This window comes from Schistosoma haematobium, chromosome 6 (genome assembly GCF_000699445.3).
Source record: "Schistosoma haematobium chromosome 6, whole genome shotgun sequence".
Lineage (NCBI taxonomy): Eukaryota > Metazoa > Platyhelminthes > Trematoda > Strigeidida > Schistosomatidae > Schistosoma > Schistosoma haematobium.
The window spans coordinates 162,641-187,501 of record NC_067201.1 but is presented as its reverse complement, the minus strand read 5'-3'; the positions used below and the strand labels follow the sequence as shown (position 1 = coordinate 187,501).

General features: G+C 32.5%; 1 protein-coding gene across 1 annotated transcript; it reads right to left on the bottom strand.

Annotated features, from left to right (window-relative positions):
• Positions 1-6,150: 6,150 nt before the first annotated feature.
• MS3_00000546 (uncharacterized protein) lies at positions 6,151-24,209 on the bottom strand. The gene is made up of 5 exons (XM_051208271.1): positions 23,128-24,209; positions 17,715-18,859; positions 13,916-15,431; positions 8,957-10,260; positions 6,151-7,892 (listed from the first exon to the last, which is right to left on the bottom strand). Exons 2-5 carry the CDS (start codon positions 18,819-18,821, stop codon positions 7,143-7,145), a joined length of 4,677 nt encoding a protein of 1,558 aa, XP_051065197.1. The 5' UTR covers positions 18,822-18,859; positions 23,128-24,209; the 3' UTR covers positions 6,151-7,142.
• Positions 24,210-24,861: the final 652 nt, after the last annotated feature.

Genomic DNA, 24,861 nt, shown 5'->3' with positions numbered 1-24,861 from the left:
AACCGACGAATGGATCAATGAGAATAGTTGACATGAGGACAAAGTAACAATAAGATAATAAGATTTGTGCATGTCCATGTCGTGCTGCACAGGCTTTGCTGAGTGCGTCGGATTAGAGATTGAGCTGGACCCGGTGAGTGTGTTCGTCGAATGTATCAAGTGCAGAAATCTCTTCATCGACGTAGCTTGCTGCGTTAGGTTCGTCGTCGGCGGGCTCACCAATTATGTGGTGGTCGGTATTCGATATAATCCTTAAACTTCGTATACAGCTCGTCTTGATAACCGTTCTATATAACGTCCCAACGGTATATTAATCAGAAGGCAAATACGAAGTGTTGATTACGTTTATTGCGAGACCACACACATATATCCAAATGTACAGATGCGTTAAACAAGCATAGAAGAGTTGTGCCGAAAGGCAAACAAGCGATCGAGCGAGTGAGCGATTATAGTGACTCACGTGCAATTGAGTTTATTCTCATTTGACTCAGTTAATCCCTTTTGCTAACTCATTTAGCGGACAAAGTCATCCGCACTATAACAACTTATTGTACCCTTATTATTTTGTGCTTGTATGAAGTACGTATGCTTGAATATTGCCTACGGCCTACGCATTTATTCACTCTGCTAGTCTTACTACTAACTGCTTATTTGATTCGATTACTCATTCATTTCACTAGGTTAATATATGTCCATGTTATTAATATTCAACACACACACACTCTCGTCTCGCTCTGGCTCTCGCTCTCGCTCGCTTGATTGTATTCGCTTACTCATATTCGCTCACTCGCTCCCTCGATCGCTTGCTTGCCTTTCGGCACAACTCTTCTATGCTTGTTTAACGCATCTGTACATTTGGATATATGTGTGTGGTCTCGCAATAAACGTAATCAACACTTCGTATTTGCCTTCTGATTAATATACCGTTGGGACGTTATATAGAACGGTTATCAAGACGAGCTGTATACGAAGTTTAAGGATTATATCGAATACCGACCACCACAAAACTACATCGTTATGATCAGTTAAGATGTTAATCTTTTCAAAACCTGTGTATTCTCACTACCATATTTACCCAACTCACTTTTTTAAACTTTCACCAGACACTAATAAAATGTAGGCAGTGCTTATATTCTACTTGAAGCTTTCATCTTCCCTACCTCGACTAAGATAATGAGCTGAATACATAGTAATCATTAGGAAAATTAAGTAAAATGATGGATTCCAACTATTTCAATTCAACTGTTCTGTGCAAATCAAAATGCATGAGAATATATGTCCAACTGTTTGTGGTAAACTCAAGTCTAATTTTAATTAAATAATTATTGTATAAAATTGATGAAATTCAAAAATAGTCTATGATTTCAAAACCAGCTAAACTAAATCCCTATCCGAAGCTACTGATTCACATTTTCAGTAGTTTAAGTACTTCTGCTAAAATAATTTCCGTCTAAACTGTTATTTTGCAAAAATAAAGTTTTTTTTTTAAAAAACTTTGAAGAAATGATATAAACTCGAGATAACTCATCATCAACTATTGTTTCTATCTATTGAAAAAGCCTTTTTTTCCGGATTGAGTAAACATGAATAAATTTGAAAAGTATCCTAAGGAGGCGTTAACATGATCATCACATTAAAAAAAAGGTATTCTAATTAATATATCATTTGTTTACTGTTACCATAGAAGATAATTTATTTTGTTTAGATTCTTAAATGACAGACGTCTGAATATAACCCTTTTTGTTATTTGAGCAGTTCATCAAAATAATTTGTTTGTTTGTTTGTTTGTTTTTTTTAAAATGCAAAACTTTACAGTCAAGTAATAGTAGTACAAAATGAATAAAAATAAAATTAATGAAATCGTTCCATGTCCTAATATAGAGATTTTAATAAATGAATGCGTGCACCTATCAACAAAATGAATATGAATTAGGATTTATAGTTGCGTTTACGCCTGATGAATAGACTTTGTGCTAAATCTAAATGTGATTGAAATGTTTATTTATTTGAATATCATAAGGGGATTATTTAAAAAACGAAGAAAAATATGTATGTTCTGCAAGGTTATATTTCAATTCAATAACTGGAAAAAAAATTGAGAAACTGAACTTAATGATGATCGAATTTAAATGAAATTAGAATACATTTATTGTTTACGTAGCAAATTCTTTTCATTGATGTAACAAATGAACCCAGGATCATCAAAGCATCCTTCAAAACAAAGAAGGTGGGAATCAGAATGGATGTTATCCAATCTTACACACCCACGAAAGATGGCAGTGATGACAATAACGATCAGTTCTACGAGTGAATGCAATCATTCATAGCGAAGTACTCAGGAAATGATCTGATCATCCTGATGGGAGAACTAAACGCCAAAGTTGGAATGGACAAGTGTTATGAAGATATCATGGGGTGATAAAGACTGTGAGAGAGAAACGAGAATGATGAGAGATTCGCAAATCGATGTGCATTCAACAAATCGGTTATACGTGGCATTATATTCCCCTACAAACTCATACTTAAAGCTACGTGGGTTTCACTGGGCTGCACTACAGAGAACCAGATCAATCACGTTTACTGAAGCTAAAGAAGCATTGGACAGCTGAACAAGCAGAATTAAAAAGGTTAAATACAACTTTCCTTCGATATACTAACAAACTCAATGAATTCAAGGTAGCTCTCAACAACACGTTCCAAGCTTTACAGGATCTACCGAGAGAAGAAGAAACTACGATGGGGGACAACTAGAAAGGGATAAAAGAAGCATTAACTTCGACGTTTCAGAACGTTCTGGACCGCAAGATGCATCATCATAAGTAAAAGATCTTTGTCGAGACCCTGGACAAGATTAAGGAATGGAAGAAAAAGAAGACATTAATTAACAAAAGTCGAACAAGAGCAGAAAGGGCCAGGGCACAGACCTAATACATAGAAGAAAAAAAAGACAGGGAAAGAGCATTACAGCCGTCAAGCAGAAATACGTCAAAGAGCTAGTAATGGAAGCGTAAAATGCTGTAAGAGAAGTAAATTTCACACAGCTATATAATATAGCGAAGAAAAACTGGCAGGGAAAGATAGTAAACCAGGAAAGCCAGTCAGAATTTTCTTCGATATTATGGTATATCTGAGACAGTCGTCAACATCATCCAGAATTCATACGACGGACTACATTGCAAATTCGTGCATAGGGGCAGCTCACAGATGGATTCCAACTGAAGAGCGGTGTCAGACAATGTTGCTTAGTCTTATCCCTCCTCTTATTTCTGGTGGTCGGTTGCATTATGAAGACGTTCAAATCTGAGTGGAAGCACGAAATATAATCGACAGCTTGGATGCAACTAGGCGATTTGGACTTCGCAGGTGACTTAGCTCTTCTATTCCATACACACCAGCAAATCCAGGTAGAGAAAACCGGTGTAACATCAGCTTCTATCTGCAGTAGTTAGCCTCAACATACAGAAGGGAAAAGCCAGGATTCTGAAATACAACTCAGAGAACACCAACCAAACCACACTTGATGGAGAAGCCCTGGGAGAGGTGGAAACTTTCACTTACTTTGGTAGCATCATTGTTAAGCAAAGGGGATCTGATGCAGATGTGAAAGCACAGATAGGTAAAGGAATGGAAGCGTCCCTACAATTAAAAACAACTGGAACTCAAAACAACTGTCAACCAGGATCAAAGTCAGGGTCTTCATTACAAACGTTAAGACAGTTCTATTGTACGAAGCTGAAGCTTGTAGAACTATTAAAACGATCAATAATAAAAGCACAAGAAATTATGACCAGTTATCTACATAAGATACTGAATGTCCGTTGGTCGGATATTATCAGCAACAGCGTACTGTGGGAAAAAAATCAGCCTCCAGCTAAAATTAGGAAAAGATGCTGGAGGCGGATAGGACCAACATTTCGGAAATCAGCAAACTGCATCATGAGGCAAGAATTAACTTTAAATCCTGAAGGCTAAGGGAAAAGAGGCAAACCTAATAACACATTGCGTTGGGAATAACACTTGGAAATAGATGGAAGGGAGTGCCCAGGACTGTGTTAGTTTTAGAATCCTGGTTGGCATCCTCTGCTCCACTATGGGTAAGAGAAGTAAGTATATTTACTTCTTCTTTACGCGTAACTTGTAATTTAAGAGGCACAACTTAACATTCAAATGTACAGCCAATTCCAAACTGAGACCTATTATTTTGTCCATTGCTCAGTATTGAAATAATCATCAGAGATTATAAACACTGTATAGTTGTATCACCTTATCATATTCTAGTGTTTTATTCGTCATTATGTTGATTAAACATTCTGCACCAATATGAAATCTATTATCTCAAAGCTATCATTTTATTTACTATAACAAAACTCAAGCTAGATTTGATTCAGCTGTACTTATATGCTAATAAATGGTCAAATAGTACAATACATGCTAAACAGCTGCTCAACTGGAAAGTGCTATGCAGTAATAAGTTTATGATTTTTCCCTAAATGAACTGTCTTTAGCTTAAAGTGTGTTTCAATATTTAAAATTAACAGTAAAATTTCAGATGCTTCAGTTTTATACTGTCTGTTTGTTGAAACCTCCTAGCTACATATTTCCTTCCTAACAAAAAAAAGTATTACAGTAAATTATCGTCTGTATATTTTATCGTATATGTTTTTTAAATACGTTTGTGAAAGGTTAATGATAGATCCGGAAGAGAATTATGAATGGTAACTTTTGAGAATTATTTATAGACAAATATTATATGGATGATCTTATTGTATAACTATTCAGTAACTAGATTATCTATATCTATACTCTTCTTATTACAAGCTTTATTTTGACTTATAAACTATTATTATTATAGGATTTACTATTCTTAGATTATACTCAGCTTATTGATTACAGTTTCCCATGATCACAGCTCCTTTTTGACTAGATCTTGTACAAATATCATTTTCTATTTTATGCTACGATCTGGTTTGCTTGGTTTGTATATAAACCCAGTATGTGTGAAATACACAATTTGTATCGCGAAAACTGAGATTGGTGTTTCGGGTTCAACAGGAAGGATAGGCAGGAAGAAGGACCTATAGAGACTCTAGACTGCTCGTACGGGTTTAAGCATTATTGGTTCGGTCGATAATTGACTGTTCTCTAATTAGCATTTATTATTGGAACTCATTACTGAGAAGAAGTAGTAGTAGTAGTAGTAGTAGTAGTAGTAGTTTTATTTATTTCAGTTTATATTTATGTAACGTTATGATATGAACAATAAAACACTGATTTTGAGTTATTAGTAATATTTGTAAAACGTAAAGGGTTGAAATTTAAATGGTAATTTTATCATAAAAACAATCATAATATAGAAGAAACAAGATTATCAATAGTTTTATTCAATCATTTATTTATATAAAGTAAAGAATTTGTTTGTTACGGAATCAGATATACGATCATCTTGTTACATGTTCAAATATGAAATTAGTTGATAGGCATATTAGATTGTTACATAATCATCTACAAAACTCCATCGGAATAATGTGCTACATGTACAAGGTAAGTATTCATTATTCTTTCAAGTTACTTATTAATAGAATACAAATGTATATGTACAATAAATCTATAGAAAATAGTTGAACTGATTGAAAAGAACCCACAGCCTCCCTTGTTTGTTTTCTTTACTTATTTAGAAGAATAAACCAAATATATTTTGTTTTAACTAAATGACTCAAGTAAACAGAAAGTAATTCAAGTTTCTTTTTAACATTAAAGAAAAAAGAAGAATATTAAAGTCAAATTGTTCAATAAAATCATCACAGGGTCGTTTTATGTTTAACATATATTGTTATAAAGAAGAAATCAAAAAGAGAAAAAAAAGTAATGAAAAGAAAATCAACCAACTCTCTATCAAAGATCTTTTCTGTATAGTTTAAAATCAAAATACTTTACACATAGATGAACAAGATGTTAAACTGAAATATCAAGATCATTCAATGTTCAGACAATATTAATCAGAAATAAATGAATATAAGTAATAAGTATGCGAAGTATGAAACAAAACATGAGAGGAAAAAAGTTGAAAAAGCAAACAAATTAACCAATATATATATATATATATATATATATATATACTACACGTTACCATGATAACGGTATTGTATTTTAGTCTGAAACAAATAAATGAATAATTCGTTAATTCTTTACAATTAAATAAACCATTTGATTTTAATTATTCAAAGAACAGCAATGATGATGATGATCATGATATATCTAACAAACACAAATGACCCCATAGATAGGTTATCGAAACTATTCAATATAGTTCTATTTCATTGTATCCTATGGAAAGAAATTTTAGAGTTGATAAAGAGAAAAAATCTAAATATATATATGTGTATATTAATAAATTGTTTTCATCTATCTAAATTTCGTATTTGTTGACATTTTTTTGTAAAGTATTATTTACCTTCAACGTGCACATGGAGATACGGTTGCCATAGTAACCGATAATGATATGTCTGTGGTAAAACATTTGAAAAAAAGATGTATTTTTCTTTACAATTGTGCTATTTAATTTTCTGTAATAATTTACAACGAAATTAAATGTTTCTATATATGCTTATAATAAGCACACGGAAAAATGAGATGATCTAACTGTATAAAAGTGAAGTGAAGCATTGAAATAGATATAGAAAAGGTTTAAAGAAAACAACAAATAAGACTAATACATCATTCAAATATCAATACATATTATTCTCAATCTTATATTCTTTTCTTTTCATAAACATAAATGATGTGTACCATATTCCCCCCCTCCACTCAAAATAAATATATAAATCAATAAGCATCAGTAATTTCCATATGAAAGTCAATAAACAGTTATGAATTATAAGCAAATAAATACTGAATAAATCTCTCTTCAATGTACAGAAACAAGAAAAGTCAAGAGATATGTATATGAATAACCTGAAGTTCCCGTTAGTTCTGTGAATAAAAAATATATAATTGAATTGAAAAAAAGTCACAGTGATATGTATCAACTCGATTAATTGAGATATCATGGATGGAAGACTTGTTATACATGTTTTTATATATATACATATATATATATAGTTACATCAAGATAGAAAACAATGAGGAAAGCTTAATATATTCATTTAAAGCCTTCTTACTGGTGTAAGTGAATTAATTTTGCATGCTTTCTGAGAATCACTTATTGTGATGCCCAAGGTTCGTTTTGATTTTGAACAAGATAATGAATTATTGGGTAAAGCTGACTGAAGCGGATAACATGGTTGAAGCACTGTATTTTTACAACTTGTCCGTGGTTTTATTACTCTGTCTGCTGATTGAGATCTTAATGTTCGTAAATTAATTTTAGAAACACATGAAGAACCACCGTTATTATTATTATTATTACCATTATCAAAGGTAGAAACAGTAAATTGTTCATTTTTTTGCTGGCTATGATGTAATTCTGAAGGTATGATATGAATTGAATTCAAACGACGACGATGTGATTTTTCTATTGATTGTCGACAATAAATTGATTTGCAACAAATAGTATTTGGTTGAATAAAACTTTCATCAGTTAAATTCGTTGATGACACTGATGGTAATAAGCTAGTTGCTATTTTTAGTGGTGAATAACTGTAATTAACAGATTGAATATTTTGTTTCTCTCTGATATCATCATTTCTTCGAATGATTAATTTTTCTGTAGAATGAAGATTTGAGGATTTTAAACTTGCTTGTTGACAATTTTGTTGAACCGATTGTGAACCGATTGTATTCATTGTTGAATCTTTTCCAATAAGCCTTTTAGGTCTATTATCATACTGTACCGGAGATTTGCTAATTTCTGGATCATATGAAATTTCTGAACACTTTCTAGCCAGACACTTTGACTAAAACAAAACAAAAAGAAAACTAATAAGTTGTTCGATGACTAATTAAACTTTGTAATTCATAAATCAACATTTTTCTGAATATTCTAATCCTTTTTAAAGTTTCCATACAAACAGAAAATAATGAATGGCTCTCAGTTTTTTTTTATACGTCAGCTGAATCTTTAGCTATAAGTGGATGTCACTTTTGTTTCAAATTTCTACATATATTATTTTGGTTACTTCGTTACCAGTTTCATCGATAGACCACCAAAAGTGTGACTGACAAAACTAAGTTTAAATAATTTTCACTGTTATGCTAAGTTGATTATTATCATACATAGTTAATATAAAGACTTCATCACTTAGCTAATTAGACAGGCACCAGGCCTTATTTGAAAACTTTTTATTGTTTCAGACATCATCATAATAGAAATTTACATATACTTAAGAATTAAATATTTATAGACTCTTATGGATTGGAAATAAAAGTATATTTGCCTATCGAATTTCTAAATAGAAATGGAGGTAAACGACAGATAGCAAAAGTTATGATTTTCTAACTTTCGATGTGAATGTTTAAACCTTAAAATGAATCATTTACTTCGCCTGCCAAAATGAAATGGAAGGATTTTAGCACAAAACAATCAGTTACAAGAACCCTTCACTTATTAACAATCAACTGGATGTTTTAACTATAGGTCTTAGCAAATTTCTATCTGCCAATCGTTTTTTTTTGTAAGGTTATGAATAAGCACAGTCAAATGGAACAACATATGCTAGTCGGTACAAAATAGCATGTCATTCACATAATTTTCTCGAATACTTAATCAGTAGTTTAAATGCTTATTGTAATATGTTAAAAACTTTTTTCTTATCCCACGAATAGAATCACAGGAGTAATATTGTCACTAAACATGAAGACTTTCTCAGTTCAGTATCTACTTAATTCATCATTCGGTCACGAAATTAAATGATGAGTGTTTGATTAGGTTAAACATTGATTAGCACAAAGTATAACTATTAAAACACATTTCTTTAATATTATGAGAGTACAATAACAACTGATAGTGTAATGGACATACCTGACCTTTTGAAGGTTGATTTATTTTTGAGCCATTGATACTTGATCTTAAAAATGTCTGTTGATTCACAGACTTTTCGTAGCTTGCATTAGCTGAAGCAGTGTCAGTATTATTAACCTTCAGTTTTACATCCAACGTCTTAGCTAACAAACCAAGCTGTTTAATTCTCTCTAGGCTTTCACTGTCTCTAAGATTATCAGTACTACCGTTAGTATTAATATTATTAGTATTCCTACGATTTTGGTGCATATTTTTGCTTGTTTCTAAAGTAGGACGTATGGTTTGTCCAACTAATTTTGTTGAATTCATACTTTTCTGCAGCGAGTGTTTTTGTTTGTTATCAATTAACTTTTGTCGATAGTTTTCGGCGGTGAATTCAAAAGGGAGGTTGTTTTGGTATGATGATTTAGTTAACATAATCAAATTTTCATGGTTATTCTGTGGAATATTTAGTGACTTTAAGGAAATATTTTGCGATGGTTGAATTAACTGTTCTGAATGATACTTATTTAGATAAAGTGTACGTTTTCTTCGTGGAACTGGGTAATGGTTCTCCGACTGAGAATTTAGATTATGTGTTATACAGGTATTCTCCATATTATCAATTAATATTTGATCTGAACTAGTTGTTATACTGTGTTTGCTTTCTTGTATGAAGTTAGCTTCAAAAGTTGGATTTGACCTGTTGAATGTAACTGACTCCCCAGTTCGATTAAGACGTAATGTGCTCAAACTAATGTGATCCTTACGGGGTACGGTCAGAAATCTATGATATTGTTCATTGTCGTGTGCATTGACATGACCTAATGAAAAATGAATATAGTATGGTGAAGTTTGATCAAATACAGAAGCTTTGTTAGATCGACAGGTAGATTTATCAAAATCACTGCCAACTCGCAAATCTAAGTTCGAGGAATTTGTGTCACTAAATTTGTTGGATTCTTTTGGTGTTTTTACAAGTCCGGACCAATTAGGTAATCTTTGAGTTGTTTCGCTTAATTTAGGTGAATCATTGCCTTTGCTTTGACGACCAGCAAGTAAATTCTTAATTATAGCATGTATTTTCGCTCTAGGATTTGTTGTACAATCACTAGTTTGTGGTACAGAAGATGAGCTCATTCCGCTGAAGGTCGGAACAAACAAACTTTGTCCAGCTGCATCCAATTTATCGTCTTGAATATTTTGATTTAGTTCTTTAGTACTAAGATTCGTTCCTGAAATGCATCGGTCTTCGATAAATTGAACAGCTTCTTTGCCTGAGACAAGATCCTGTCCAGTGGAATTATTGTGTATTGGTTTTGCATCTATATCGAAATGAATAGTACACGTATATTTTATAATTTGTTTCACAATTAAAAAGAATCATAATTACCATTATCTACTAAAAATTAAAAACTATTTATTTAATACGTAAACGGTTACAGGCCTTCAAGTGGTTAGATTTTTTATTCTTACAGCATATCTAACATTTATTTAGTTTTCACACTATGCTTTTAATAAACTTTCTATAGTAGAACAATACGACATCCAATGCCTCAAGAGTTTCGAAGATTTGTATGTGATTCTTGACAACGGGTAACATCATTTAACGTGCCATTAAAACTATTGGCACTAGAAACTCATTCGGTCTTTGCGTGAGGTTTTTAAGACATCCGTAATTATGATCTTATTACCCAACAAACTTAAGACTACTGAGTCTCGTAGGAGCATAGTTATCTTTAGAATAATGAGTTAAAATTTGATGGTTTGGCTTTCTTAGTTTTTAATGCTGCCTGAAGTTATATCAATCCTTAACAAAAACAAACTACCAATTAAGCTGATCTATCAAATGTATTCTTTAAAAATGTTTCATTTACACTGGATACCGTCAAATATAACTTGCGAATTTATCATGAAACCGATGCTCATTCACCTGAAACTATTGCTTATTATTTATTGTTATTCATACTAAAGAGTTTAGTCCTCAAGATAAATGAATGATAGAAACTTCTGCAGTAAATCTTGTTCTTCGGGATAACACAAAACTGTAGGAGACTTAAGAACAAACTATATAACACAATAAGTTCAATGAAATTATTGATTATGGTCTCCAGAATCATATATATACGGTTTAAAACAATAAAGTGACCTTATAAACTCTTATCATCTTATGCCCAGTTTTACATCAACGAGCAATGCTTAGAAGTCAAAGAAAAGAAAAGAACTTCAGTTTTACTGGCTCCTTAAAAATATAATTTCCAAGTTACAAACAATGTTCATTTTAGTAAGACCCAACATCTTTTTTTAATCTAGTTATTAATTGCATTGCATTAAATAAACATTCAATGAAAGATATTTAAATATCAACTAATGGCAATAATTTAGATGACTATAACAGAGACTTATTTGGTCACCAAATTTCATTTACCTTAGTGACACTATCTGTAGAATATTTTATCTTCTTGTTTAATCACCTAAATAGCCCCCAAATGCCCTGGTACGGCCGAGAGTGGGGAGAGTCCGCTCTCCCTCTCGAAATACTCTCACATGGCCACGCGTATACAGCCTCTGCCAGGGAAGTCCTACTCACTGCCTTCTCGTGGTGGGGGTGTTGTTTACGAAAATGAGAGAACGAAAAGCGAATGTCCGGCGCTTTAAACGGATTCCAAACCAATGGTGCACATGGGCTCCAGTATCCTGCAGGAACAAATGGCGTATGAACCAATTGTTGATCACCGGCTACCATGGGACTGCATCTCCTTACGATGCTTCACTGCCTTGTGGATCAGACCTTCAGGTCGAAGGCTCGGGCAGTGGCCCCTAAGAAAACCACCTGCTTCGGTTTGGACAGCCGGGCAGTATCGCAGCCCTCACATATATCGAATGAGATTTGTGTGGCGCATATGTATTTGGTGCCTCCTTGTACCAATATCTATGCGTTAAAATAAATAAATAAATAGTCACCTAAATAAAAGTTTCCAGATAAAAATTATTACAAATTGATAGACAAGCTAATTCTGATAAAATTCCAGTACAGAAAAACAGTTTTTAGTAAAATACAACTTTTTGGTTATTATTTGAAATATATATTTCATAAAATGTTGACCATTTAAATAAAATTGTCTCATCATAAACTCTTTATCTATTTCATTAGTTAAGATTATGAGCCAATTGAAGCTATACCACTACGGAAAACCTAGAACGGCCATTTCGTCCTACTGTGAGACTCTTCAGTAGTGTGTATCCACGATACTGCCTAGCGAGATTTGGACCTCTTATTTATCCATTGTTTTTAAATCTGCCAGAATTCATATTTTACGAAAACATTGTTTTTTTTCAACGTATATTTTAAGAGAATGATGAAAGTTATTGAAAAACAATTATTATCAGTTCTATTCATATATTGAATGAGTAGTAATAGATGATCTCTAAGAGTAACTGTTAATATAAAAAAACAAACACTCGGCTACTCTTTAAAAATCGACTTCTGTGTGAAATTGTAACATTAATAAAAGATACCCAACTGTCTGCACTCTATGGAAATTCCTCCAAAACTTAATTCAGCTGCCTAAGGGGAGCATCTAACTGAATAATAACTGAATTACACTTAAATTGTTTTCTTTTGTAGTCACGTTTATCTATCTATCTATCTATCTATTCGAAGCAGTCATCCATGCTGGTGCTAAGTTTGTTATAAATAAAACAGAAACAAACATAACTTCTTTAACTGACCTCTTTGACCTTAATTATTAGAAGAAATATTAATTAATAGTATTTTTTTAAAAAAGGCTTAGAAATGGATAAGTTTGCACACTTGCTAGTAAAATCTATCATAAACAGTTATAGATAAATAAATAAATAAATAAAACTAAGGGGTCAATAAGTTTAATCCAGCTTCAATTAACTGCCTGAACACAGTTGGATTGAAATCTTATTTTTGTCAAAATATTTTAAAAAATGTGTACAATGATTTACAATGTAATGAAAGAATAAGAAATCTGCGGGTTCATATTATTGTATTTAATAATTTAGTAGAATTAAGCCTCTCACATATTTTTTTGTTCAAATGTCTTTTGACAATTTACTATAATACGATTTACATAATGTTTAATGGATAACTGAATAGAAAGGAAACCTACTTATGATTATTATACTACAACTATTATGGATTAGAAGAATAAGTGAGATTATAATTTCTGGCTGATGTTTGAGCGACGCTAGACTAACCTTCAATGTGTCCAGCTAATAACCAGGACCAAATGAGGTTTATAAACGAGTATGAGGAATTAGAATTATGATTTACAGTTGATGATTATGGTTAGGGATTAAATTTAGGGTTTTGATCACGAATTGACATTAGCTATAATGCCAAAACTCTATTGATCCGAATGAATGAGTGAATGTCGCGACAAAATATGTAACCTGTTATCTTATAAGTGATTGGTTCGTCCATAAATTATAGTCTCGTCGAAGAATAAAATACCATCTGTATCAGTTATACATAACAACAACTGAAATAACTAGTATGTAATATTATAGATTCTCTATAGGATAAAGTTACTGAGGTATTTTGTGTCATTCAACTTTAAAGTAGAATCTTAGCAAAAAATGTAATATAAGAACATGTCTAAGAGAGGAATTTTGTGGATATTACAGTAATTTGTAAGTTGAATTCATGATTCAATTGAATCTAGACCACCGTGGAAAACCTCGAAGCACTAAACGGCCATTTCGTCCTATTGTGCGACTCTTCAGCACGGCGAATCCGAGATCCCGCCTCATGAGGTTTGAACCCAGAACCTATCGGACTCGCGCGCGAGCGCTTAACCTCTAGATCACTGAACCGGCATCCAACCTGTCCAGTACTTCCAGGTTTTCCATGGTGGTCTAGCTTCAATTGACTCATGAATTCAACTACTAAATATATCTAAGAGTGAAGTTGATGTTCATATTTTTTAACAAATAAACAAACAAACTTACAAATTGATTTTGAGTATTCTTTCACCGGTTTTTCAGTTTTAATATCAACGACATCTTTATAACTATCAATATTATTGGTTACGTTTACCAATGATGAATTAGACGTGATGGGTAACTGAGATTTCGTTAGTAAAATTTCACCTTTTTTCTCTTCAGTTGTGGTCGCATTCTTTTGAAAATTATCAAATGAATTCTTAGTACTATTCAAGTTATTTATTTCATTTTCATATATTCTTAGTGAATGTTTATCGTTTGTATCAACACCTAGATCCATCTCTGCAAATACTTTCACATCATCTTCATGCTCATCGTCGATTAAAATACAGTCTGCACTATTATGGACTGTTGATAATTTATTATGCCTATTCTGTGAGCATTCACCTCCAATAATAATAGCATTCTCCATGTCTCCATCATGACTTGATAAGTCAGCACCTAGACTACCATGGTTTTTCAATATATTCTTTCGTTTCATTAATTTACCATCATAAACCTTTTTACTTATTTCTGCAGCCGTTGAACGACTATTTGTCATTAAATTGCAATGGCTAGCTGAATGTCTATTGTTTAAATTCATTGAAGACTTCGTTTTCAGTATTTGGTTATCGCGCACCACTTGTAAAAGCGTGTTTGGTTTTAATGTTTCATTCATTTTATTAATCTGTTCTTCATCATCTTCGTCCTCTTTCACTTTGTTCTCTTCTCTCCCACTGTGCTGTTTTCCAACAATGTCCTCTACATTCACCTGACTATTTATTTGTTGCATTCTAACTTCTTTTTGGCTAAATTTTTCCGAAAAAATTGCTTTGTGATCAGCTTTATAAAGTGTAATCGTACCAGGTTGTTGGATTTTTGTATCATCGGTAAGTGAGTTAGTCTTTGGAGTTTCCCAGTCATAGAAATCAGATTCCTGTATTTTATGTTGTATTAACCATTCATCTAGGCAAGTGATAAGCATATCATAATTTGGCACACTTTTATACTCTAATTGTTCTAAATGTGTTATCCATACAGTAACAATATCCACTGGTAAACCAGATTTGATTGCCAACTCTCTATGATTCAAAGCCATTTTCATTTGTCCAACTAATTCTTTATCTCGTATTCGTCTCCAAGGTAGTTGGCCACAAACGAATTCAATAAACATATAAACAAGTGACCATAAATCATCTCTTCTAGCTAAATCTTGATGTGCATGAGCATTAATGGATGCGTATCGAACTGTACCTCGAAACCCTGCAACTTGTCGTGCATTACGTACCTCAGTACCTGGACCATTAACTGTATATGGTCTAGCAAGACCAAAATCCAGTAAAGTAACTTCGACACGAAGTGAACCTTTCCTTGGTTCGCCGCGTTGAATAGCGAAATTCGATGGCTTAACATCACGATGAAGGAAACCAGCATCATGTAGAGATTTCAAAGCAGTTATACACTGTTTAATCAAGCGGAAGGCTGTACCAAGTGTAAATACCGCTCCAGGTAAAGTTCGGCGTATCTCAGAAAGATTTTTACCCTGAAATTAATTGCAAAATGTAATAAGTAATAAAAACCTTTCAAAGTAATTTCATCTGCATTTGAAGAAAATAACGAATATCTTGAAAAAATCTGATAGTCTGAGAATGGTTTATTTGAAGAGACTCTAGACACATTTAAAAACAGAAGTCAACTTTATTTGTAAATAGTTTAATCATTTTAATGATGAGGCGTTGTAGACCTCATTTACTGAGAGTTCCAATTCCATAACCACCAACATATACACGTATATAAAAATCGGAGTTGGAATTAATGCATAGTTCTCAAAAATAATAGATAACAACTCAAGAACTCTTTTCTGTTGACCGAACAGTATTCGACTAACCAGAAAGTTATATCAATTCGGTAAGGTTATATCATTCAGAATCAATAGCAATTGGAAACAACTGGGAAGGATTGCCCAGGACAGAGTTGGATGGAGAATGCTGGTGAGCGGTCTATGCTCCTCCATGAGAAGTAACAGGCGTAAGTAAATAAGTGAGTATATTATGCATCTTCATATTCAAGAGCGAATCATAAATACTATTGATAAAACTCATGAAGTTCTGTTGAAAGTCGGACTTTAAGGTTGATTAAGATACATCATGAAGTATTTTAACCCCAAACATCACTATCATAAAAATCATCCCATTGTTGGCATTTTGGACTGAATTTCGATTATTGCCTGCTGATATATGTGCGCTCTGTGAGGATAACACGATCGGTTTATTGAAGCGAAAGGCACTGATTTGGAGTCCTAATGTGAATATCAACAGTGGAATGCAGGGACGTTCATCTAAAATGTTTCGAATAAGACATGTGTTCTGGTCATCAGTGCTAACCACAATCTATCTACTCTAAATAGTAAAGCTGAAACCTGACTTCTTAACTGCAACTTAATTAATATAGAAATTTCTCAAAATGTATACACACGAATACATATTCATCATCCATTCGTTAGCCTTGAACATAGTTTCTCAAGTTATTTGAGTATGCATATATGCACTGAAAACTATTTTAACCTCTTTTCACATCTTTATCTTTGACTAATACTTTGTAATCATTTGTATTTTCAATATTGTCTTTATTTAACAATGAGATGCCATGTAGGAGTTAAAATGGATACCTGTGGTGCAGACTCACTCTCCCTATATTTTGTGTGTTTTAGTACATACCAAACCACACTACTGTCTACTCTCACCCTTTCCCCAAATTACTTTTTTGATGATACTTTACTCTATTTGATAAACTAACTAAGCAGTCAGCCAGTCAATAACGTCAAGATGTTGATCTGGCTTTCTTCCCTCAATAAGAACAATACATGTTAGTCCCTTTATCTTGTCGACATTAGAAACCTAAGAATGGTAGGTGGTAGAAGGAGATTGCCAAAACTACACTGACTCGAATTTGTTATAGTTGGCAATTTTTAGGTAGGCATATCTTTGATCTTACAGAAATGAAATTGCTCGTGGGATTTAAACCCTTGTCAAGTGCTTTTACAGTCAGAAACTCCATCTCTGAGATATTAGGACTTCCTGAAGGACTTGAGAAGTGACACCAATTAACCACCGAGCAGTGAATAACGTAGTGTGATTTTGGCCTGAATTGTTATGTCTGCACTGATTGAGCGATAGTTGCTTATTTTATCAATTCTTTGTTGAAACATCTAAAATTACCGTGAACTGAATACTCTTTAGGTTAACATTTCGAATCGTAAAGATTACATGAAATTAATTCATTTCTTCATTCGATTTTATTAGTCATCTGGATTCAAACAAACTTGACGCTATGAATAACAACACTGATTAGTTTTAGTCATTGATCATCCTGTAATATGGTGCTCTAGCTCAGATCGACTTGTGATTTCAACTGTGTAAATACTTCAGTCTCCATAAATCCCCATATTAATAACAACCATGTGCTTAATAGTCACTATATTCAAGAAGTAATTCCAGGAGTTCTACTGAGAAGCCGTGACCAAGGGATTTCGATCCGTGTTGGGTGTGACATAGTCTAGTGGCTAAGCGTTGGCGTGCGAGACTGAAGGTCGCACGTTCGATTACCGCGTGCAGGGTAGTGAATGCGCACTGCTGAGACAAAATGGCCATTTGGTGCTGTAAGGTTTTCAATAGTAGTCTAACTACGATCTTTCGCTGATATAAATCATTCTCCAGTATCAAAATTCAATGATTAAATCGGTCCTCGATAAGTAACTTTTCTAACCCACTTATATTTTCGATAGAGATTGATAAATACGTTATTGTTTAATTTTTGATCCACTTACCTGTAAAGTCATGACCATGTAATTGAATTTCGCGTTCTTTCCACAACCAAACAGACGACATATATTCGATTTTCCTTGAAGACGGCGTAGCACGGCCACTTCCATTCTTAGTACTTGTCTAGCTTGACGGTTAGATTCAGCTTTAATAGCTACACGATAGTCGTAAACTTCATTTATACTGGAAATTCCGGAGTCAGTGGATATTCCATTCGATTCATGTTTATTGTTCAATGTAAATTTTTCAATAAATCTCTGCGGTAATTCACACTTACAATTGATACACATACTTTTTCTGTCAGGATTACCAGTTTGACTTGAATCCCTTGGAGTTGATGCATTACTCGCACTGAAATCCTGTGAGTTTATCTTATGTAAATAAGGATAGTTATTAGTTGCTGATGATTTTAAATGGATAAGACCATCTTCTTGGTTATTTTTATCAGGATTATTTTCGTTGCATGTAAGTATTAAACGACGAGACGATAACGAAGCTGATGTAGTTGTACCAGCTGAATTGATTCTAGTACCATGCTGAATTTGTGTATCTGATGAAAAGGCTTGTACACCACCGATACCACTATCTGAGCCAATATCGTGTTTCAACTTTATTACATTAGGACCATTTTGACCACTGGGTGGTGAATTAACCGCTATGTTTAGAGTGTTGTTTGTTGCACAATTTAAACACAGTGAATATTCTGGATGGTAACGTTTCAAATTTGACTGTGATTCATTATAATATGATGATGTTGATGATGTAGATGATGAATGTTGTACACGTTTTAATTTCGTGTCAACTGCTTCATATATTTCACCAAAACCGCCTCCTCCTAGTTTACATATAACTCTCCATCTATCTTTAACCAAATCACCTGGAGATAATAAATCTTTTGTACTGTCATTATTTTGTTCTGAGTGATTTATGTGATCAAGCTTATTGTTCAAAATGACCGGTTTATGAGAATGAGAATTCATTTTAGATGAAGGACGTTTGTTTGTCGGCAGTACAATCAGGTGTTTATTATTATTGTTGTTGTTATTATTATTATTATTTACAAACTTGTCTTTTGTGTCATTTTGAAGAGGAGTTATGAATTCTGATTGCATAGTTTTGTTAGTTTTAATTTCTCCCAGATCAAAGGTATCTATAATTTGAAAAATACAGTTTAGAGTAGTTCATTTTTATCATCATTTAACAGCATTTACAATTACTTTTATACGTTATAATTACCTTTTAGTAATACAGTTGTGTACATCAATATTCAAAAATATTAAGCACGAATTAATTAAGAATCATAGACTTAAAATAATTAATTATCCCATTCATTTATAATTTAAACTTAGTACAAGTTCCAGGGTGCTTGGTATCTGTGTGGTTGCGCCACAGGATTGAGCTGTATTATTCAGATTGTAGCGTTAAAACCTATATGCTATCTGGTTTTCCTGTTAAACAGGATTAAGCTGTACTGCTTGCGCTGCCACGTGAAATTCTGGATGATGTCTGATTTTCCTGAAAACCAATGTAAAATTACCCTGGCCCACAAGGGTATATTATATAACTGTGAATAACAAGTTGTTAACAGTTGAGCATAATGCAAGTGAGTATGATTTCTGTAATCTTGAAACTTCAATGTTATTTACACTGAATGAAACCAATAAGTCAATAAAAATTGACTTAGGTGTTAACCAATAAAAAAAATGTTTTTTTTTTAAAAAATTTGTAATTATCCACTTTTATTTATTTAGAAATTTTCTTACATTTAACATGATTCAATGTAAATATGAATTAGAACTTTGGATTGATCATATAATATTCTTGTTGTTCAGTTGTACTATTTAAAATTGGATTAATTTTGATTTGGTTATTTATTGTCTGAAGAAGTAGCTTACACTGAGTCACGAAACGTCAAAAAATCTAATTTCTTTCTACTCATTAGGGCGTTGCAAATATATTAGTCTATAACAATCTAACTAACGCTTAATTTATTCGAAATTATTTTTTGAGATCATGGACCGATTGATGTTAGACCACCATTGGAAATCTGGAAGCACTGGAAGGCCGTTTTGTCATATTGTGGGACTCTTCACAGTGTACACCCACGATCTCGCCTGCGGAATTCGAACCTAGGGTCTTTGGTCTCGCGCGCGAATGCTCAACCTACTAGACCACTGAGCCAGCATCCAACGGTGTTAATGTCTAACCTCAACCAATCCATCTTCCATTGAACTGAGGTAGATACCTCTTTCTACCTGACACGGATTAGCTCCACTGGTCACAGCTTGTCACTAGAACTTTGAGAATTCCCTCATGAAGCTAATCACTATTGAGCATATGATATCGATCAATAACTTAATAATCTCCATAACGCTATATTGATTATTGGAAATTATCAAGTCAAACCTTGGTAAGGGTTTTGTAGTGTCAGTAATTATTTTAAGCCCATGTATCTTATTCTAGCTTTCGGACATTCCATTCTATTCATTCTACTTGAGTCATATTTTGACCTTGTCAATTATTCGCTTATCAGTCTTGACTGTTTTTATATGAGCGTATATGTGTGTGCCCTTCTTATCCCATTAATCACATGTCTGTAGCTTAATTTAGTGTGACTATAAATATTGAGTAACGCTTGACAAAGATGGAGTTGGCTTCCCAGCCATCTTCCCTGCGTGTCATTTCGCTCTACTCTGTTTCATTCGCCTGATGTACAAAATATATGTATTCTCAAGTCAATTCTCGTTATTCGACTTATTTAATTCCGTTATTGACTAACGCGATTTAAGTCGACGATGATATACGAGAATAGGCGATAACAAACATTCGTACGATCTTGGAGTTAGATCCACGGGCCTCCATTAAAGTTTTACTGAGTTTTTTTTAAATTATGTCAGAAAGATAAACATATATATATTAACTATGGATATTGTTTTAAATAAGGATTCACTATTTTTTTATAAAAGAAAAAGTGCATGTATCCATGTATATGTAAAATATTTATATTTCCATGACCTGATATTATAGAAATATTTTACTCATGTGTTATTATAATTGAATTTAAATAGAAAATATTTTTGTTCATTTAAATGTTAACAGGATGTTATTTAAGATTATTCTATTTCTTCTTTTTCTTATTTTATAATGATGAACTTTTATCAATGAAAATGAATGTGATTTCTATTTAATGTATAAAGGAGAAGAAAGAAAAAAGATCCAATTGAAGATACTTGAAAAGTAAAAAAAAATGTCTATTCTATTTAAGTTAAAAATGAATTCAACACATGATCAGTTGGATAATTTATGGATCATATTAAATTACAATTAGATAATGAAGTAAAAATTTGAAAAAAAATGTAAATTATTTTATAGTAGATACAAGGTATTTTTTTTAAATCGAAAATAATTATTTCACTGTAGATTATTGACATCAACACTGGAGATTAGTTCATTAAATGATTGACGGTTAAAGTATAGCGTTTGATAGATCACACACTACCTTGTTAGGGTCTAAGTAATAATTACCATAACTATAGGTTAAAACGATTAGTTAGCATAGCTGAAAATCAATCTCATAGAATTAGATTATTCACTTTTTGTTTTCTCTTACATTCACAGTTCTAAAATCATTTCATACATTTTATTCCATGAATTTGTACTTTGTTTCTTCATCAATATGTCTGCATTTACACGTCTCTACTATCATTGATGCTGTTACTATTTATACAACTCTGGCATTTCTCTATGCTAACATAACATGGTAACTTGAACGAATGTACTGATGTCCCAGGTTATAAGTAGCTTACGGTTGGTCGACCAATCTTCATCATATACTGACAAAGCGTTAATAATCTCTATTCACCTGAATAAATACTGATATGATAAGATCTGTGGTTATTTTCAAAAACCGGTACAGTTATCTTAAAGTCTTAAAATAAATAACGCTGAAAAATCAATTTTTGCACAGAAAAATGATTAGATGCCGGCTCAGTGGTTTAGTGCTTAAGCGCTCGCGCACGAGACCAATAGATCCTGGGTTCGAATTCCTTCGAGGTGGGGTCGTGGATGCACACTGATAAGGAGTCCCACAATAGGACAAAATGATTGTCTAGTGCTTCTAGGTTTTCCATGATGGTCTAGCTTTAGTTGACTCATGATCTCAACTATTGAGATTGGGAAAAACTGAAATAATGGACACGATCCTCGAAAAATTAATAAGTTATCAATGTTGAATGTATTTTAACATTTTCACTTAAATATGAAATTATGAATATTTTTTAAAGATAATAAATAGAAGATACACTATGATATAATTAAATAAAAACAACTTATTACTATTATTATTATTGAAAAAATGGAATACTTATTTACAATGAACCATTATGACGTGTAAATTTCTAAATACACTGTGACATTTTCTTTTCTTTATGACAAAAAAAAACTGTGTGATAAATTCACTTCTTTTATCTCATAATATGTGAGAAAATTGTTAAATAATGCAAAAAGAAAAAAATGTGCTGAGCAACTCAAAAACAAAAAAAAGAAGAGTGAAGGAGTGTTCATTATTAATCAGTCAATCAATCAATCGGATGAAAAAAACAAGTGACCTTTTTCAATAGAATAACTCAGAAAGAAAAAAAAACAATATTGAAATTTCTTTATTACAGCTCCACACGGTATGTTCGGCTAGGTAATAGTAGATTTTATTATTAACGTTCTGGAACCATGAATATAAAAATAACAAGAATCAAATGTTTATATTTACTATGGGAAATTATGTGAATTATTTATTCGATTTATTAATTTGATTGAATTTTCAGTTAAATATTTTAATAAACTACTGATAATCAATTTTTGGATAGGTATTTCTTTTTTAAAATTTAATCTAAAATTTGTAATGATGGTTTGTTTGAACATTAAAACATGGCACAAGTCCATGAAGTCACTGACAAGTGAACTGAGTCATGTTGGTAGGTGTAGACTACCTGGTTGGGGACCACGAGATGATAGCAACCGATGGTTAGAGACCCTGAATGACATGGCTCAAAATCCTTTGCAATAACGCAGGTGCATCCACTCTTTATGCTCTCCCAAATTCTAATCTCGTGATTCCTCCTGGTCTCTTTTTCTCCTCCCAAATTTATTTCACCGGATTATACTCTTTAAATAACATCCCCAAACCCTAATCTTCCCAATTACTGCTTATACTCTTATTACCTCTACCACTACGGGATTTGAATTGACAACTGCATCTCTGTGCTAATGTGGTATGGCAACTCGAACTGATGTACGTACGTACGAAGTTCTACGTTGTTACTGACTGACTGACTGAACATCAATTCAATATATCCATTAGTAATTTTTTTTTAAGATTTAAACTTAGATCAGTCATTTTGATTCGACTGTTCTTGTACTTACATTGTCAATTCTTGTGAAGAAAAGAATGGCTTCTCTTGTATGTTAAAAATGAAAGCTATCTTGATATAAATAAACTTGGTTTTAATAAAAAGAAACAAATATTTAGTTTGAAGTTCTTCTGTCTATTGATCACTACATTATCCATATATTTGAATAATTTTTGTAACATGGTGAGAATCGAATGTTTCTTTCCTCAATGGTAGTTTATGATAAGAACAATCTTATCATTATGTTTATGTTTATGAAGTGAATCTGACTTATAAAATAAGTAGAAGTCTTACAAGTAAGTAACTGTCATCTCAGAAGACTCTGTAAAAATGATCGAGACGATTGTTAGCTCACTTGAATCCTTTTAATAGAGTTTTATTCTCTGAACTTGATTGTTTGATCAAGAGGCTTTTATCAGTACTTTGACTATCATCATTATCTCCGGCTACATTTAAAAAAGAGCTATGTACAATAATTGTACAAGTTTTAAACCAATTTATTCTCATAGGTTTGTCTGTAACGGTCTGTTCTCGCTGGTTTTACAATCATAATCTGTGATGGAATTCATGGTAACTGTTTTGTTAGGTTAACTTCCGACTATATAAATTCTCAATCTTATCTGTATGAGTGAATAACTTGGATGTGTCGTAATGTGTCTTGATTAGAGATTTATCTGAATGTCATAGTTATAGAAATTTTTAAGAATTTTTAGAGCTTGTCCAACCAAGATTTCATTCACCTTCCAAAAGAAATTATGTTTTTAATTGTTTACGTAACTCAGTATCAGACGATCAAAGGTTAACCGAGGAAAGTAGTTCTTGTGAATTCAAAAACAAATAATTATCATATGATCAATGAAAGAAGCTGGTTGGAAATAAGGTCACCAGGGCTGACTGAATTAGCACATGTGCAACGAATTAATAAAGCTGTCTTTTACTTTAATTAGACAGTGACGATACAGTCTAGAACAAAGATTGAACTTCCCCAGTCAAACCGTTTGGCCTATAGAATGCAATGTCTTTAAAAACAGATAATTAATGGTTAAACCATTATCGATAAACCAAAATATGTATTCAGTTGTAGGATTGATGAATCAACTAATTATTGTTAAAAACCGTCTGAAATAAAACTTGAAAATCTTTTCAAATGCAATAAAAAGGAATCTCTTAAAATAAAGGTGATGATCATAACATCGTAACAAAAGAATAATTAAACAGTTATCAATCATGAAAGGTTGTATTAATGACCTTTCGCATCTTGATAAATGGCATATTTATTGACATTATTAAATAAAAATAGGTTTCCCTACCATTGCACTTATAATGTGCATGTAACTCCCAAATCTAATACATTTGAAGAGCATTTTCAAGATTCTTCAAAATATTCCATAAACTTCATTTTTGAAAGCGCTAAACAATTTCGATAGCATAGGTGCTAGTTAATTAGTAAATTCTGGACATCACGAAGATTACTTAGTACTTTACAGGACAATTGAAAGAGCTGTTAGTGCTTAATGCCTTTCCAATGTCGTTCAATAGTATTATTGTTACTATGGTTATTAAAACCTCTTCGCACTTGCAGTAGCAAACACCAACTATAACTATGTTAACTCCAAAAATTACTCTCCAGCATAATCACATTTATCATTCATCAATGTTTAGTCCAAAAAGAATGACCGACTAAAAACTTACTGTTAGAAAGTTATGTCAACTATATTTAAACTCATTTGAAGAGAACAAAGGCAAC